General features: G+C 37.2%; 2 protein-coding genes across 10 annotated transcripts in view; both read right to left on the bottom strand.

Annotated features, from left to right (window-relative positions):
• LOC124300051 (collagen alpha-2(IX) chain-like) overlaps window positions 1-16,559 on the bottom strand; it is a 92,704-nt gene that overhangs the window by 3,656 nt on the left and 72,489 nt on the right. For 7 of the 9 annotated variants that reach the window (XM_046753678.1, XM_046753681.1, XM_046753676.1 and 4 more), the window contains 6 exons: window positions 16,172-16,346; window positions 6,423-6,602; window positions 6,114-6,283; window positions 4,125-4,295; window positions 3,866-4,057; window positions 1,854-2,055 (listed from right to left, as the gene is read on the bottom strand). In XM_046753678.1, coding sequence (XP_046609634.1) covers window positions 1,854-2,055; window positions 3,866-4,057; window positions 4,125-4,295; window positions 6,114-6,283; window positions 6,423-6,602; window positions 16,172-16,346 — 1,090 coding nt within the window. The other 2 variants (XM_046753677.1, XM_046753684.1) reach the window with 2 other exon arrangements.
• Window positions 7,162-9,388, bottom strand: LOC124300053 (jerky protein homolog-like). Its single transcript, XM_046753686.1, has 3 exons — window positions 8,921-9,388; window positions 7,558-8,643; window positions 7,162-7,469 (listed from the first exon to the last, which is right to left on the bottom strand). Exons 1-3 carry the CDS (start codon window positions 9,240-9,242, stop codon window positions 7,300-7,302), a joined length of 1,578 nt encoding a protein of 525 aa, XP_046609642.1. The 5' UTR covers window positions 9,243-9,388; the 3' UTR covers window positions 7,162-7,299.

Here is a 16,559-nt window from a genome sequence, read left to right as displayed (position 1 = left end):
GGCTTGCCTTTGACTTTGATGCAAAAAAATTGAACTATGTGCCACACGCGCAATTATTGTACACCTTGCCTAAAGCTTGCAGACGTATCGTTTCTATTACCAAGTTATTTATTTATAACAACCGGTGAGATCATTCCTTGCATGCCAATCTTTGTGGTATAGGTATACTATGTGCACAAACATGTAAATAACGACGCCCAATATCCCGTAAACCCACAACAGTACAACCACCACCTAGCAATTACAGACTAAGATTATTTATCGTGTAGCAAATGCAAATGCAATAACGCCCAGTATTGTGGCACTCAGATCGACTGTAGACTGTGTTGTACCTGGACGGCCTTGCAGACCAGGAGACCCGATCCGACCAGGCCGACCACGACCAGGTGGTCCAGGTGGACCCTGCATCAGTGATGTCAGCTCGCTCATCTGTTCTATTTATTTCATGCAAATAAGTGTGACATCTTCATTTAGTTTATCATTTCATATTTAAGTTTCCTTTTTTTCTGCAAAATGTTATTAATACGCAAGTAATCACTGGTTCAACACAAGTTGCAGTTGATGAATTTGTAAACGGTATGCTGGTATGGGTAAGCTGAATGATCTGAAAATAAGAAATGTTCTGGAAATTTGACAATTTTGTAATATCCCAAACGAAACAGACAAGATGTGTCCCTTAACACCTTGAAATCGTATTCGAACTGTCTGAAACCCTTTCAAGGCGTATTTAAGACGTCCTTCTGACAATTTTGTTGCACTGGATGTTTTAGGATACTTTGAAGAAGTCCGAACGACATGTATTTGTCAACGTGTAGCTGGGCTGACTTGTATAATGTGAAATAAATGTACTTCATAGAAATACATTTCATTTCAGAACTTGAAGTTTTTCGTTATATCTAAATTCTGAAACTAAAGAACTGTGCTTGAGTTACATATTGTACCAAGTACACAAATGATGCGATTTCTAATTAAGTGTTCTATATTCCGCAGACAACGTTTTAGATTGAGCGCAGACTTCACAAGCGGGTTTTATCAGAATTTTTCAGAAATACTTATGCTGTTGTGAGAAAAATGTAGTAAGAAATCAACTGTGAGGCGATTATCATGAAAATATTGAGTTTCTCTGAACAGCACAAGCTTTTTGTGCTTATTTTACAGTTTCTAAATTTTTTCGAAAAATATTGAATTTTGCTGGAAATTCATTCAAAATTAAAATTTTGCTACACATTTTGAGCTTCACCGATATATTTTCGTGAATAATACCGTGCGATAATAATTTTCAAAGTTTATAAGACAGTTTTCAAAAATATTACCATAGTTTCCCAAAAAATTTCAATAAGGGAGTTATAAGAAATTTACACAGATGGGCATAATAACCGGGATTTTAAATGTTGTCAATCCTTTAGAAATTGCAACAAGATTCCACTGTTTTTACGGGTCTTGTAAAAAGCCAGAATATGTATTTTTAAAGTTTACTTGAAGAGGATTTTAAACCGGTTTAGCTTTGCAATATATTTAAAAATATATATTTTTTCTCCACATATAAGCGCCTTTAGCACAGGATTGTTGATGTATGCTTATAATCAATGTGTGATTCACATCTGACTGTGAATTTTAGGCATAACGACATTAACGATACACGGATTATCAGTAAAAAAAAAAAAGAAGAAAATCGAGGATACTTTCATCTTCAAGATTACGTCTCCCTTTGAGAAATTTCTGATCATAAATATTCAGGTTTTGCATCACGCTGTTGCTTCTGAAGTGTATAATTAATATTATAACTTGCATTTTCTCAACATATGCGATACCTCAATAAAAATGAGCAAAATTGTAGCGTTTGAATATCTTACCTCTCAGTACAGTTGCACAAATATCACGAATTTCCGCGTCACTGTAACTTCTTCCGGGAGTCCCTTGGATTCCGGGCATACCCGACTGTCCTCTCTGCCCTGGCGGCCCTGGGAGTCCTGGAGCTCCCTCTTTCCCAGGCATCCCTGGAGGACCCATTTGTCCTTCCGGTCCTCGATCGCCCGCGGCACCTCTTTCACCTGGCTGTAAACCAGTAGATAAGCATGAAAGGTAATACTTTTAAGTATGAATTCGGAAATTTGATCTAAGGGTAATTTGATGACGCTCAATCGAATGGTGATAATAATTTTGCAATCAACCCCTGAAATCATTATAAAAAAAAGGGTTGAACCGTTTTGTTCGGAACTTGATTACTTTGTCAAAAATTATGTCAAACAAAACTTCTTGGGGAGTAAAAAATTCATAAAAAAAAAAGTACTCTATGTTGATTTAAGAGTTAATCTAAATTTCTGGTGAAATTTTTTTATTTTTATCTATTTTACAAGTATCGAAAATATATGACTGAATATTGACAAAATTACAAGTTGAAAAAGTATGATCACTGACTCATTCTCGGTAATCATCTCATGTAGTTGTTTTGTACGTGCAAAAAGTATACATCGAGTTATTTCGTGGTAATATACGCATAGTTTGTCTATTCAGTTCTGGAATTATAGGTACTAGCTTCACATCGTAAAATGCAATGTTCCAACAATATTCAACCTAAACCGAATGGACAAACTGTAACATGGGAAAATTTAACACGGGATAAATTCGCCTGCCTTCATGCGGTTCATGGCACATTTTGACGCTCCACTTTTGTCTTATGGTTCACCATGATTGATGAGGGCAGCCAAAAGTCTATGGGTAAAATGTACTCTAGGAAACTAGGAAAACAATCGGATTTTGGTATAATGTATTCTGAATTGCATGAACGTAGGCGGCTTTACGCCATGCTGGGAGGATTCCGTATAGGCGAACGATGCGAACGACCTTTCGTGACAGATAGACAACCAAGATTGCATGTGAGGTGCACGCGGTTAGGATGAAGCGTTGTTCGCGTCATTCGCCATCACGGAAACGCTCTGGTATGTGAAATCACTCATGTTGCATTTCCGTGAAATAATCCTTGCCGTGAAAAAATCTGTAAAAAAAATCCAAATTAGCCCTGGAACGGTAACGTTAATTTTTTTTACCTACTCCGGCAACGAGGAGGGGGGGGGGGGGGGCAATTGCCTGGGTTAAAAAACTTGTTGCGTAAGTTTCAAAAAAGTGGTCAAAAATCAAAGTGTCTTGAGTAAAAAACGTAAGCTATTCTCTTGCGGTGAGAAATTTAAATTCGCGTGGGGTGTTTTTTCACCCTTTGTTACCGTTCTAGAGTTAGTTATATTTGAAAATACGTAAATGATTGTGATGACAATTATTTACATTTAGATTTAAGAAATTGTAGAAGGGGTTGCAATATTTTGAAATAAAAGATACATTTAAAAAATACCGTGTTTGTTAAAATTATTCCGATACTTACCAGCCTGAATATTTTTATGTGAGCAGAAAAATATTTCGAAAAAATATTCCGGTAAAAAATATTCATTTGGAATCATTTGACACTGATTCTTTCAGAACGTTAAAAAAATTAAACTCGTTTCTAACGACTTCGTAAGTATGTAGATGCCCCACTCCCTCCCGAATATTAAAATAGATAAAGATTTATATACTTTACTGCCTTGACTATTAGCTATTCTACCATGCCTTCGCGGTCTATGAACACTGAAGGCATTATTTTATTTGTTCGAACCAATTTCGATAGCACACATACGCAAATATAACGACCTTGTCAAAGCCAATAAAGATCTATTCTTCATTAAAACAAATGTGATGCCTGCCACGGTGCGCCTACGTATTCAAGTTCTCACATTATAATTTCAATAACATTTCTGTTCAAGACTTTTTTTGATCGCAAAAGATTTCGTTGTGTTTTACAGCGAAAGCTTTGAAAATAATGCAACGTATTCACCATTCCTGGAGTGCCAGGGTGTCCTCGTGGTCCACTCACACCCGGAGATCCAGCACCATCAAGAAAGACACTATTCGTACTCAACATGTCACCTGGGGGTCCAGGTGGTCCCGGCGGACCAGGAAGTCCTTGTCTTCCTTCGAGTCCCGGCAAGCCAGGAGGCCCTTGTTGTCCTGGTACGCCTGGACTGCCCTGCAAATATACACTTCGACAAGACAAAAAAAACAGGACTTTAACCAGTACAAGAAGAGTGACTTACTGAATTTCCTGGTGTCCCACGGGGTCCAACGGGCCCTTGTTCTCCGGGTTGTCCGGTATCTCCTTTTTCACCGGGTTTTCCCGTTGGCCCTGGAAAACCTGACTTTCCCATTGGCCCGGTGGGACCTTGAGGGCCAGGATTTCCCGGTTCACCTGGCAATCCGGATATGCCCTGAAATATAATTATTATTGTATATTAGCGATAACACATAATTAATAATTTAGAATAAGTATTTATTAAGTCAGTTACATTTATGAAAGCAATATAATAATGAGCATCGCTTCTAACAGTTCTAACAAGACCGCACATCTGCCTACCTTCCAAGTCTCACACTTACCACAACTAGGCTTATGTAAAAGTCCCTAGTCCCCAATAATTATATACTGTAATTTTTCGTGGATAGTAAATGATAAAGATATCAGCCCCGGTATGTTGAGACATTCTGTATCCCTTGCTCTGCCTCATGATTGACTTACGCAATCTCACTAGCCTACGCAAGTATTGGGTTGGTATCTCTACCGTTTACTATCCATGAAAAGTCACGATATGTTTGAATGATGGTATCAGAGACCATAAATTTGCAATCGCAAAAGGATGTTCTACCTTGAGATACTACTTGTGGAGAATTCCATGCTGTTTCACTTACTTAGTCCAGGAAGGTCACTGTTCTTAATTTTGTTGTTAGCTCAGTGTACATGGGCAGTAGTACTCTCAAACACAACTAACCGTTTTGCTTTTTGTTCCTCGATATTCGTCACAGTTTGGAAGTTGGAAGCTGTTCAACTTCGAATTTTCGGGTTACTCGAACATATACGAAAACATGACAGGAAATTCCAGACGTAAAATCGTGAAAATTTTAAGACTTTGCAGAAAGTAGCATCTTGGTTGGTTTGCAAGTTATACAAAATTTATCATTATTACGACTCAATTTATTATTCCACGTTTTTCAAAGTTCTTGCAATTTTTCATAGAGTTTACTGTAATTTCTTCAGACTTTTTCGAGTGTCCAGATAAATCTAGGACAGCAAATTAACTGTGAAACTTTTGGAAATGACTTGAAATTTTTCTGATTTTGCGGGAAATTTTCTATAATTGTTTAAGATTTTTTAAAGTGTTACGAAAATTTGAAGTTATAATGGCAACTAACTTTGAAACGGTGAGTGATAGGACTAAGTAGAAAAATACGAGTAGTTATATTTGTTACTTTCTTCAGTCTTTATGCTTTTCAAACCTGTTCTCACACTCTTACAGCTACCTTACACTTTGCATCCTCTTCTTATCCTCACTTATCTAACTCAGTTCCCGCTTGTGAGTCAGCAGATTGCTCCCTATACTGCACAAGGCACTTTGTAAATTGCAACTCATATACATCCTTTCTCTCATATACTCTCTGTCAAGATATCTTTCATTCGGCAAGCATATAAATTCATCTGTCATCGTGAAACCAAACTGAACTCTTGCCTTTTCCCTCCTACGAACGATTTCTGCTTCACATCTTTATATTGTACTCTTCAGATCTTTCAGAAATCAATTACATAATCAATCATTGAACTCTCTTAATATCAGTTGCTTTCATCTCCCCTTATCACTTGTCCGTGTGCATAGTCGACGTGTTACGAACCTAAAACAGGCCGTCATACCATCACGGCTGGATGCCATTATCGATATAATCACTCGACGTGATTACAGTCACCTACCCTGTAACTGTACTAAATTGTACTAAAGTCACAACAAAATTGGGATTGGTGACCGTCCCAGGCAGGAGAAAACTGCATGGAATTCCTCTTAAATATATTTACAATGGTTATGAGATTGTAATCTGTAACTTTTGAAAATCTTATTTTGCACATAAATGGCTTGGTGAATCATCTGATGTGACTTCAATTTGTATTATAAAAATGTGTGAGCCAAATCCAAGTTGGGAATGTGCAGATGAACTTCCTTGGTTAGTCTTTAATTTCATGTAATAAACACATGTGTAGGGAATACCTGCAGTCCGTCGGAACCAGGAGTTCCGTCAATTCCGGGCGGTCCAACAGGACCTGGGATACCGGGTAAGCCTGGTGCTCCACTTTCTCCTTTAACCCCTGGTAGTCCGTCTTCACCCGGAGAACCTGCAGGTCCTTCAGGCCCTACAATTCCCGGGTTACCGGAAAGTCCTGAAAGTAAAAAATAATATCTGGTGAAAGGTTATCTTTATCAGTATTTTACATGAGAAAAATCTTAAGCGGCTCAGTAAAGGGAACAGTGTCATCGTTATAACAAAGGCATATAATAAATGACCTTCTCCAGGTTTACCCTTTGATCCCGGAATTCCTGGGATTCCATCTGTGCCTGGAGGTCCTGGAGAACCTTGAGCACCCGGTGGTCCAGGAAATCCTAATTCGCCTTTGGGTCCTGGAAGGCCTGGGATACCATCTTTTCCCAACTCTCCAGGAAATCCGTCTTGTCCCGGATAACCGCGTTCGCCACTTTCTCCTACAACACAAAGGTCTATGAGTCAGGTGCTGCAGACGTGAATTTTGAACATTTGAATTTTTAGTCAAGTATGAACCAGGTTGTTAAAATTATCTGGATAAGCGTAGTTTTTTTAAAACAGGCTGCCTCGGATGATTGCAGCCCTAGTCCTCAATGACTTAGTTTCGTTCGTTGGATTCCCGAATTGGAGAGACCGGAGCAGGTTGTACAAAAAAATGGAGAGTTTTGAAATAGTGCATGATATGGAGGAGAAACAAATACACATCAAAATCAAACAAATTGAATAATAAAGTAGAACGTTTTTGAATAAACTGTATCTAACTACAGTGAACGCTAGATATATGGCACTGCCACAGGACACAAGTTGGGGAAATTTCATTCGTGCCCGTGATTTGTAATTTCATTCTTGAGCTTGGGAAGGGAATATTTTATACACGTATATGTACTTTTAAAAATTGTCTGTGTAAGATGTTAAAAAGTTTTTTTATTACTTTTTCTGCAATTAGTAATGTATTATTTACTTATTTTTACTTTTCATAGCATGATTATACGCACATATGTATTTTAAATATTTACATTTGATACTGATGAATAACTCTCATAAAAAAATATATTGATCTTGTCTCTTACTGTCAAAATGATATTTTTTTACATTCATTGCTTATCAGGGAACTATCGATTACTAGACAATAAAATATTACTTAGAAATATAAATTTTCATCGCAGCTAATCTCGCTTCCTTTATGCTCCAAATAATTGATTCAGGAAGGGCAGGATTCTTTTTAAAAAACGAGAGCAAAGTGTTTGCTGCAGCTACTGCATCATTCGGATGAACATTCTCATTCAATTCCACTATCACATTCGGTTCTGAAAATTATTTTGACAAGTAATCATCACATTCAATGAAGAGATATCATTCTTATCTTATTGAATTCATGCAATACGAAAAGGTTACCTTCAGCATCATTGTCGACAAACATCATATTCACCAACTCAGCGTTTGTTGGAATAGACACATCATGTGATCGTGAATCATGTGTAATCCACTTTTGAATAGCTTCGTTATCAGCAAGCGCATAATCATTGATCTGTCTAACAGTTCTTAATATCTCTTCATCAGTTATTGCTTCATTTGAAATAGAGATAGAATTCCTATTTATAGTATAAAAACGATCAGGTAGAATTTGTTTCCAGCATTTGAATATCGTATCATCTTTTACATTATTCCAAGCATGAGAAACCCAGTCAATCACTTTCTCGATATCAACTGATTTCAGAAAAGAAGCAATATCTATACCATTTTTTTGTGCGTAGAGGATAGCGATTAGAAAGAGTGATCTGTAGTACTTCTTGAAAGTTTCTATAATACCCTGATTCATAGGCTGCACTGTTGATGTTATATTTGCTGGTAGGTACATTACTCTGATATCACCGTCAATGAGTTCATTTGTTAGTAGATGGCAAGATGCATTATCAAGTAACAGTCTTGCCTTTACTGGGAGTTCTTTTTCCGTCAAAAATTGTTTCACTCTTTTCACAAAGTCATCTTTGAACCACTTTGTGAATATTTCAGCATTCATCCAAGCCCTTTTCTGACTAGCATAATAAACTGGAAGGTTGTTACTCTCGATTTGTTTATTTATTGCCCCGGATTCTGCTGACTTTCCAATAATGATCACAGGCATCTTAAGTGATCCATCTGCATTACTGCATAACATTATTGTCACTCGATCTTTGTTGACCTTGAAACCACTTGGTGCACTCGATGATTCTTCAACCAAGGTTCCTTTTGGCATCTGTTTAAAATTTAGATCAGTTTCATCTGCGTCAAATATTTGACATGGGAGCAATTCTTCTTTGTCCATAATGTTTTGAAAATCAATCTTAAAAGTATTTGCAGAAGGAACATCAGCCAACATCGTTTCACTACACCTAATGTATTGTTGGATATTATATTTTTTCTTCCATCTGTAGAACCAACCCTCACTAGCAACAAAGTTTTTCATCATGCCAAATTCTGAGTGCAATTCTCTGGCTTTTGCTGAAATTAATGGACCTACTAATTTATCCATTCTTTCATGAATAATTTGATAATAAATAATTTATAGTAAATCAATAAAGTATATGAAATAATTTAATTAGCTGAAGACAACGTGTCAAATGACAAGAAAATTTGTTCGCAACAATTTTTATTCTCCTTTTATATAGCGCAAGTGGTTTGAAAATATTTTTACGATGTGATTCAAATAGAAAACAAGAAACATAACGTGTTATAGAAAGAATAACAAATAATGAAATGCATCAACATACATACGTACCAGTGATCAAGGGACTTGTCAAAAATGCACCTGCTTTGACATTTCTGTCAAACCAAATATATAAGGCCTCTTCAAGGTCATACATAACAGCACCCTTGACCCTTTTATCTTTCGAGGTTAATTGATAAGTACAGTCTTGTTCTATCAAATTTTTTTTCTGTGCTACCCATCTTCTTAGAGTTCTCCTTGGAATACTGTACTTTTTAGATATCACCGCCCCACCGCTTTTCTCCAGTTCATGTAAAATGTTACACTTTTCCAGTACATTGAACCTATCACGCTTCTTTCTTTCTGGATTTTTATCAACTTCCTCGTTTGACATTTTAAATAACAGAATTTTCTTGATGCACGTGCTGTGGGCGCTAGATATAGTATGGCCCTGCCATAGGGCTCGAAGAGAGGAAAATTATCCGAAATAGTTTGGAAGGGGGGGGGGGGGGGGGGGGAGTACGGCTCAGGGTGCTATGGGCGCGTCGAGGTGGGGGAAGCCGTATTTGCGTATGCGATCGTGCGTGAGAAGGGGCACTCGCTCGCATGGCCTTCCACTGTATGAGCAATTTTCGACCAATAACAATCTTGTTTACACTGAGAGAAAAAAACTGGCAAGCGGACACGTGAGCCGGTACACGAGACTGCCCAGTGTGCGGCGAGCATTCTGAGGTGGGGGATGTTCCGTTTTTGTGTCACCGTGCATGCGGAGAGGAACACGCTCGCATGACCTTACGCCGAAAGGCTATTTATCTAGCTAACTTCCTCATTTACGGATCAGATCCACCCGATACTCACAATCAATCTTACACCAAAATTTCATCCAAATCGATAAAGTCGTTTTCCTGGAATTCAGAATACAATATTTTCCTATTACCGTGCGCGAAATCGAATTTGCGTTCGTAAAATGCCACTTTCGCATACGCTGAGAGGAGCGTGCGGGAATGTATATGAATATACGCGCGTTATCGAGGCGTACCTATGTTATTATATTTTTTGACACAGCGTGCGGTAAATTCGTTTTACCGTGCCTGCGGAACGTGCGGTAAGTGAATGTTACCTTTACAGTGATCTCTAGAATTTTAATAACATACTCCTGCGCACTGTGTATTTACCAGATTATAATCGATGTCAACAAACAGGGTGCTAAGGAGCGAAGGTGATGCTCAGATTACTAACATCGATGACAAAAGGTCATATTAGCTTTTCTTTGTGTACCAATACCAGTTTTATCAGATCTTATCGCGAACTTACCACAACCTGTGTCAAAAAATAGTATACATAACTCGTGCGGGCAAGTGACCCTGCTTCTTGCTATTCTCGCTTTTTTACCCGCGTTTTTACATCATACTTATGATTAGCTATCAATTTTATATATTATACAAATTATATATATATAAATAAATATACTTTTATAATATACACTATGTAGCCAATCATCGCAGCATCTAAAAAAACGGCTAGCAAATCATAAGTATGATGTAAAAACGCGGGATCTAGATGGATCGGCGTTGGCCCATCACTCATTGGTCGAAGGGCACGGGTTTGAATTTTGAAAATGTAAAGATTGTAGACAAAGAAACTAACTGGCATAAGAGGATCATAAAAGAAATGATACATATCTCTAAAAACAACACTGTCAACAAAAGAATTGACATTCAAAATTTAAATCACCTCTATTAAACTGTCAAGAGGAAATGTATTGACTGTTATGAAAACAATTTGCCAACGTACCAACAAATGCGTAAATAGATGTACGACTTTCAAACATTGTTGTTATAATTAACATTAAGATAATAGGCTGGTCAGTATAGGCATATGGGTAGTCACTTCCTTCTAGAACACCATGTAACAAACATCATAAGTGCTAAGGATCGTCGATATATGAAGTTTTAAATAATTTAATTTTTTCACATTAGTTCAATAATAAGATTAAACAGTAGTATTTTTTGTACATTAGTAAAATTGTAAACACCATATAGTTCTCATGTTAAATCTGTTATTTATTTCACATTAAAGAAACCTGAAGATGGTAGGTGGGGCCTGCCGTAACGTCGTGTAAAAACATAATTGATTGCTAATAGTGCATCATTTCATCTCTGACCGTCATCCAACTAAATCGATTCTGTATAAATATATAACATGTGAAAGTGAAATTTTTTTTAGTTTAATAAATTTATATTAGTTTTTTAATTTACTTTTTTGTGGTCGGGGGGGCTTTGTCTCCCCAAACCGTCCCTTCCCTGCGCCTTTATGCCGACACTTTATACATCACAAGCTTTTATAATAATTATATGGGTCGAGCTTTGCGAAACATGATAGGAAAAATCGTATACGATACTCGTACGCTGCGTAGCTGTACCTACACTAACTTTTTTATCAAACTCCGCTTCTGCGGAAATCATCTACTTTGCGCACTCGTATCGTAATGTACTATTTCTGCATAGACGCGCGCGCACTCATGCAAATGTTGGATACTGCTATAAAATGATTATGTGTGTGCCGAAATGTGTTTCGAAGTTGAAGAGAATTTATTCTTCTGAAGTGACCGTTTTCACGACGACAAATACAATTGGCACTCCGCTTTACGATTTCGCTAATTATAGAAATAATTGGACGATCATTTATTAGCACAGCTTTAGCTTGGTCTATCATTATTTCTACTGGCCCGTTAACTTTCGGTTGGACGTAATCACCAGATCGGTTTAAGATTCGTTATTACCAGAATGATGCAGCGACACTTCGCTCGGGTTTTGTTCTCCGTAATGCGAGACAGCCACGAAGTCTCAATCGATCTATAAAATTATAGCATTCCTGAGCCTCTAGGGTCAGTTGAGTTGTCGGCCAGTCTAAAAGGAATCGGGTTATTGTGATTTCATGCTACATTCTTTACGACTATTTTCCATGACTTATTCACAATCATTCTATCTCACTTTGTTCTGTATCATGTTGTTGAAGTTATTTGAATCACGTATTGCGACACTGCCCTGCATCATGTAACTGTGATGCTACTGAAATTTTTTCATGTAGTTTAACTTCGCAAAAACTCATCTGTAAGTTTTAAGTAATAATGATTTTATATTTCATACGTGTGACAAGCCATTTTCAGATTCCACATTCTTAACAAAAATTGTAGCTCATAGAAGTAGGGAAGGTAGTTTCGACAACTTCTATGAGTCAAATGTAATCTAACAGATTGTTTTGTGGAATGGCGGGTCCGTTATTAATATTATTAGACCAGGTCATTTATGACGTTGGAGTGAAAACAAAAGACTTTTGATCCCCGCTTACTTACAGCAGGAGTGTCATAAATCCGAACCTTAAATTAAATACTCACTACTGCTTCAAGACACCACTAACTCCTATTTCAAGAAAATTACCGACTATCTTCGATTGACTTCAACTTGTTCAGGATTTAATTTACGGGTCAAAAATTTCGTTGATTGGCGTCACGACATTGTTTGTGTACTAGATGTATGTGATTGGTAGTAAATAGCATTGGCCATAAAGAGTGTCACCATAGATTGTCACAAATTGATCTATAATAATTATTTCCAGTGAAGACATGTAGGTCATCGATGCAGTGATAGTACAAACTCCGCGCTTGACAGATTGAATCGCTTTTATATTATGTATTCGATGACTTAATATTGAAAACTCTGCGCAGTGCACCGTTGTCATGTGGATTCAGCCTTTATGAGAATTATACCCGGAGGTTTCTGTAAAACTCGCCACTCAATGCCAGCAGGTAGACATCCGAAACTGCATTTTGAATATGTATAACAGTACTAACTGTAGCTTCCGTTTTCTATCTGCTCGAGTTGATCGCGAGCAACGAATTTCACAAAACAACTCCTGGCATAAGAAGAATGATGCGGAACGCACGTTTCAGCCTTTGCAGAATAAACAATAGGTTAAAGAGTGGCGAAAGTCCACGGGAAAAAAGTTCCAGTTTGGAATGAATTTTGAAGTTATAATATGCAAAACAAATCCGTAATAAAAGATTCCGGGTATTTTCCAGGTTTTGCACACTTAATTTTTCGATTCTAATCGTAAGGTAGGTTCTATAGTCGTTAACCAGGCACGCTAAATATTTTAGCTTTCTCACGACCAAAAGAAAACACTATCATAGCCTTAAAGTCCAGCTGTCCGGTTTCAAGATAATATTCAATATTTGATTCTGAAGTCCATCTATGGCTAGAATTTTTAAAATGTTTGTGACGCTCTTATAATTATATTTATACCAGTATATTAATAATCTGGGATATTCTAAAATTACTAATAGTTTGGTGCAACTATTTTGGACTTATTGGGATAAAGACAAATTCAACGACACTCACCAAAGTAATTGTTTTTAATTCAAGTTTTAACATTCGCAAAAATGAGTTCAATCCAATGGAAATTTTGTAGCGTTCGAAAATAGTTTTAATCTTTCCTCGTGTACTGGGATAAAGGAGTACCTAAATGTTAATATCAAAAGGATGGGAATTTGTGAAAAGAAAAAGACTGATTACACAGCATATATATTTATGGACAGAAAAAGAGATTCTATTGCTGTTTAAAAACTTATATTCATCTCTATCTTTTTAATTTTAACAGGGAAATCCTTTCGATACAAAACGTTTTAGATAAGCGAGACGGTTTAAGCAAGTCCCGTGGCCTGAGTAATTCAAATAAATTATTCATCAACGCTAGCGACCTTTTGGCGATTAACGCTCATTGACAATGTGTTTCTCGATTAGAATACTCAGCTGTGCGGTCATACAAAAATGTAATTTATAGCAGAGCTAATATTATTGCATTGTGCCTGTCAAGGCTCCGTGTATCATTTGATCAATGGAGAGTACGGACCAGCTGAGTTTTTATTTAACAAAGTCGCTAGAATAAAAACACTGATACATTTTTGCTCATCCTATGCACATATAATCAACAGAATAAACTTGAGGCCAACGATAGAGTTTTGCATGGCCTATTTTAACTCGCGAAGCGATACTGAGAAGTACTTTGTGTTTTTTTAAGTCCCTCATACAGCTTAATTTTCTAAATTACGGATGAGCTGTGTTTTAGCATCGCGGCAAGCTACTTTGCGCTCCGTGTCAGAAATTAGCATAGTCTGGTTAATTGAGATTGTTACGTCATTGCTACATTCTCGGACGCTTTACCACCATCCTTGATACACATCTGAAACACTTCAGAGGTTTTTTCATTCTCGCTAAAGAACGCATCTGGAATCGTCCGTGCTTATAGAAAAAAAAACATGTATGTATCTCTTTATCTTCTGCAATATCTCCTACTGAACGTTTGTTATACTCTTTGTATTGGGCTCACGTACGATTCTAGAAACTTTATGAGATTAAATTGAACCTTCCATGTGGCGGAGTTTACGGCAAAGGTTAAAAAATGAAGTTCTTGTCTCCACTAAAAAATTTAGTTCCTTGCCCGCTCATTTAGGTGTCTGAAGTTTTTATGAATCAAGCTAGATTGAAAACTCAAGTAGTCACTAATACAGAGTTTATGTAAAAAGGAATATAGGTTAACACAACAATTAGCTTTCAGCTTACTAATTCATAAAACTTGTCATCAGAGCTAAGTATGAGCTACAGTTTGAGTTTTCGATCAAAATTTCAGGTACATACATGCTTATTTTACGCATCATCGTGATCGCGATAGACCTATTAAATACTGTAAGATTAAAAGAGAACCTGGCCAAGTTGGGTAGATGTGCATAATTCGTTTTCTCAGTACGAAATTTTATAAGTCACAAGTCGAGCAACAGAAGAGTGGATCGTTATTGTAGATTGTGCAATCTCGTTTGCATGCGGATATGAAACTGACCGTTAAACCACATACACACTGATTAAGCCATATTTAAAAGCTATTTGTTATTTTAATCCCACACGACAATTAGTCGCTATTTCTAGTTGGATCAAGTGAATACATTTTGGCCAAGTTTGATGATAAATCTAGGTTTATATCAACTGTAATTGGACTGGTATAATTGATATTATGGCTATGCAGAAGCAAAAATGCGTGTTTTCATTAATGTTCAGATCAATCGGTCTCTGACTTCATAAAAACAAAATCACTGGTGATCGCTGGCACGCATTTTGCCTCTCGGATCATGTCTAATCATGGGGTCCCCCCAAATTCACGCATGTACTGAAACCTACCTTCTTCATCGACACAGCAAACAAGAGCATCATCATTCGGATCTCTAGTTGACTCAATTATCGCTATATTCCCAGACTGATCAAGAACCGAGTGAGATGCTTTGCGCTACTTTGGCTATTCGAAATAATAGGTCTGGTAATACTTGAATAGCTAGTAGATTTAAGAAGGCTTACAAAGACGAGTTCGTGGCGAAGTTTCTATTACATTTTGTTAGTCGTGACCGTGAGATTACCTTCCATTCGTTATAGATCCTAGGCCAACTATCGAAATGCAAAGAATTTAATTCTTTACTCATAAGCTTTTGTTCTTTATAAAATATCGAATCCTGTCTTTACCTCAAAGTGACCGATAATTAATTAGAGTGCGAGTAGTTTTAATGGCAATAGATTGATTAGGATGATGATGAATATCGATGTACAGAGGAACATTATCCCGAGATATATTATATTACACTAATTGTCGGATGTACATTTGGGGACAATGAATCTGAGACGGCTAATTTTTTGCACGAGACAGTTATGTTGGAAATACAGAGAAACCTACAGCGCCATAGTCGGCTGAGCATGAAACAAACTCAATCTGAATAAACATAACATAACCCATTACCGTCAAATCTAACCTTAGAACACTGCGGGGATAATGAATTGTTGGATTGACACGTATTCTAAGGTTAGATTCGCAGTCATGGGTTATGTTATGTATATTGAGATTGAGTTTGTTTCGCGCTCGGACGACTATGGCGTTGTAGATTTCTCTGTGTTGCCAACTTAACTGTCTGGTGTAAAAAATTAGGCGTCTCGGATTCATTGTACCCAAGTGTACACACAGCAGCTATTCTTATGTCGACCCATGCTCCTATCGAGCATACGAAAACATTCAGTTTAATTAAATCTACTATTTAAATCTGTATCACCAGTAAGTGTGCCTACTTTGGAAACGGACATATATGTATGTAATGATTATATGTTGCCTAGAATAGAAAAAACTAGAACGCTGTCAAAAAAGAAGCTGTTAAAAATTTGGCAGACTGATTATATCATGCTATTACCATAAATAAGATGTACAAACAGCGAAACTTAAAAAGTCAACTACCTTTGTCACCTCGAATTCCAGGTTCGCCACGGTCACCCTGATCACCTTTGACCCCCTTTTGTCCAGTAGGACCAGGTAGTCCATCTGCGCCTGGCGTTCCCGGTAATCCTGGAGCTCCCGGAACTGTTCCTCCGATTAATGCGTTCCCGGGTTGGCCTGGTGTTCCTGGAAGACCCTGAACAAAAATTTGACTCACAATCAGATGTTTGTGATTTCATACCCAATCGAAGAAATTAATTGAATTAGAGTATGCTATGTGGGAAGAATTCGATGTGAAATTTTAGTTCACATAATTTGGTGTTATCTAACACCATCTGATTTTGAATTTCCAGATTGACCACGAAAATTCCTTTATAGTAGTCCACTCTGACCAATTTTGATAAACTTC

Source organism: Neodiprion virginianus, chromosome 3 (genome assembly GCF_021901495.1).
Source record: "Neodiprion virginianus isolate iyNeoVirg1 chromosome 3, iyNeoVirg1.1, whole genome shotgun sequence".
Lineage (NCBI taxonomy): Eukaryota > Metazoa > Arthropoda > Insecta > Hymenoptera > Diprionidae > Neodiprion > Neodiprion virginianus.
Note: the sequence above shows the minus strand (reverse complement) of the source record. Positions and strands in the feature narration are given on the sequence as shown.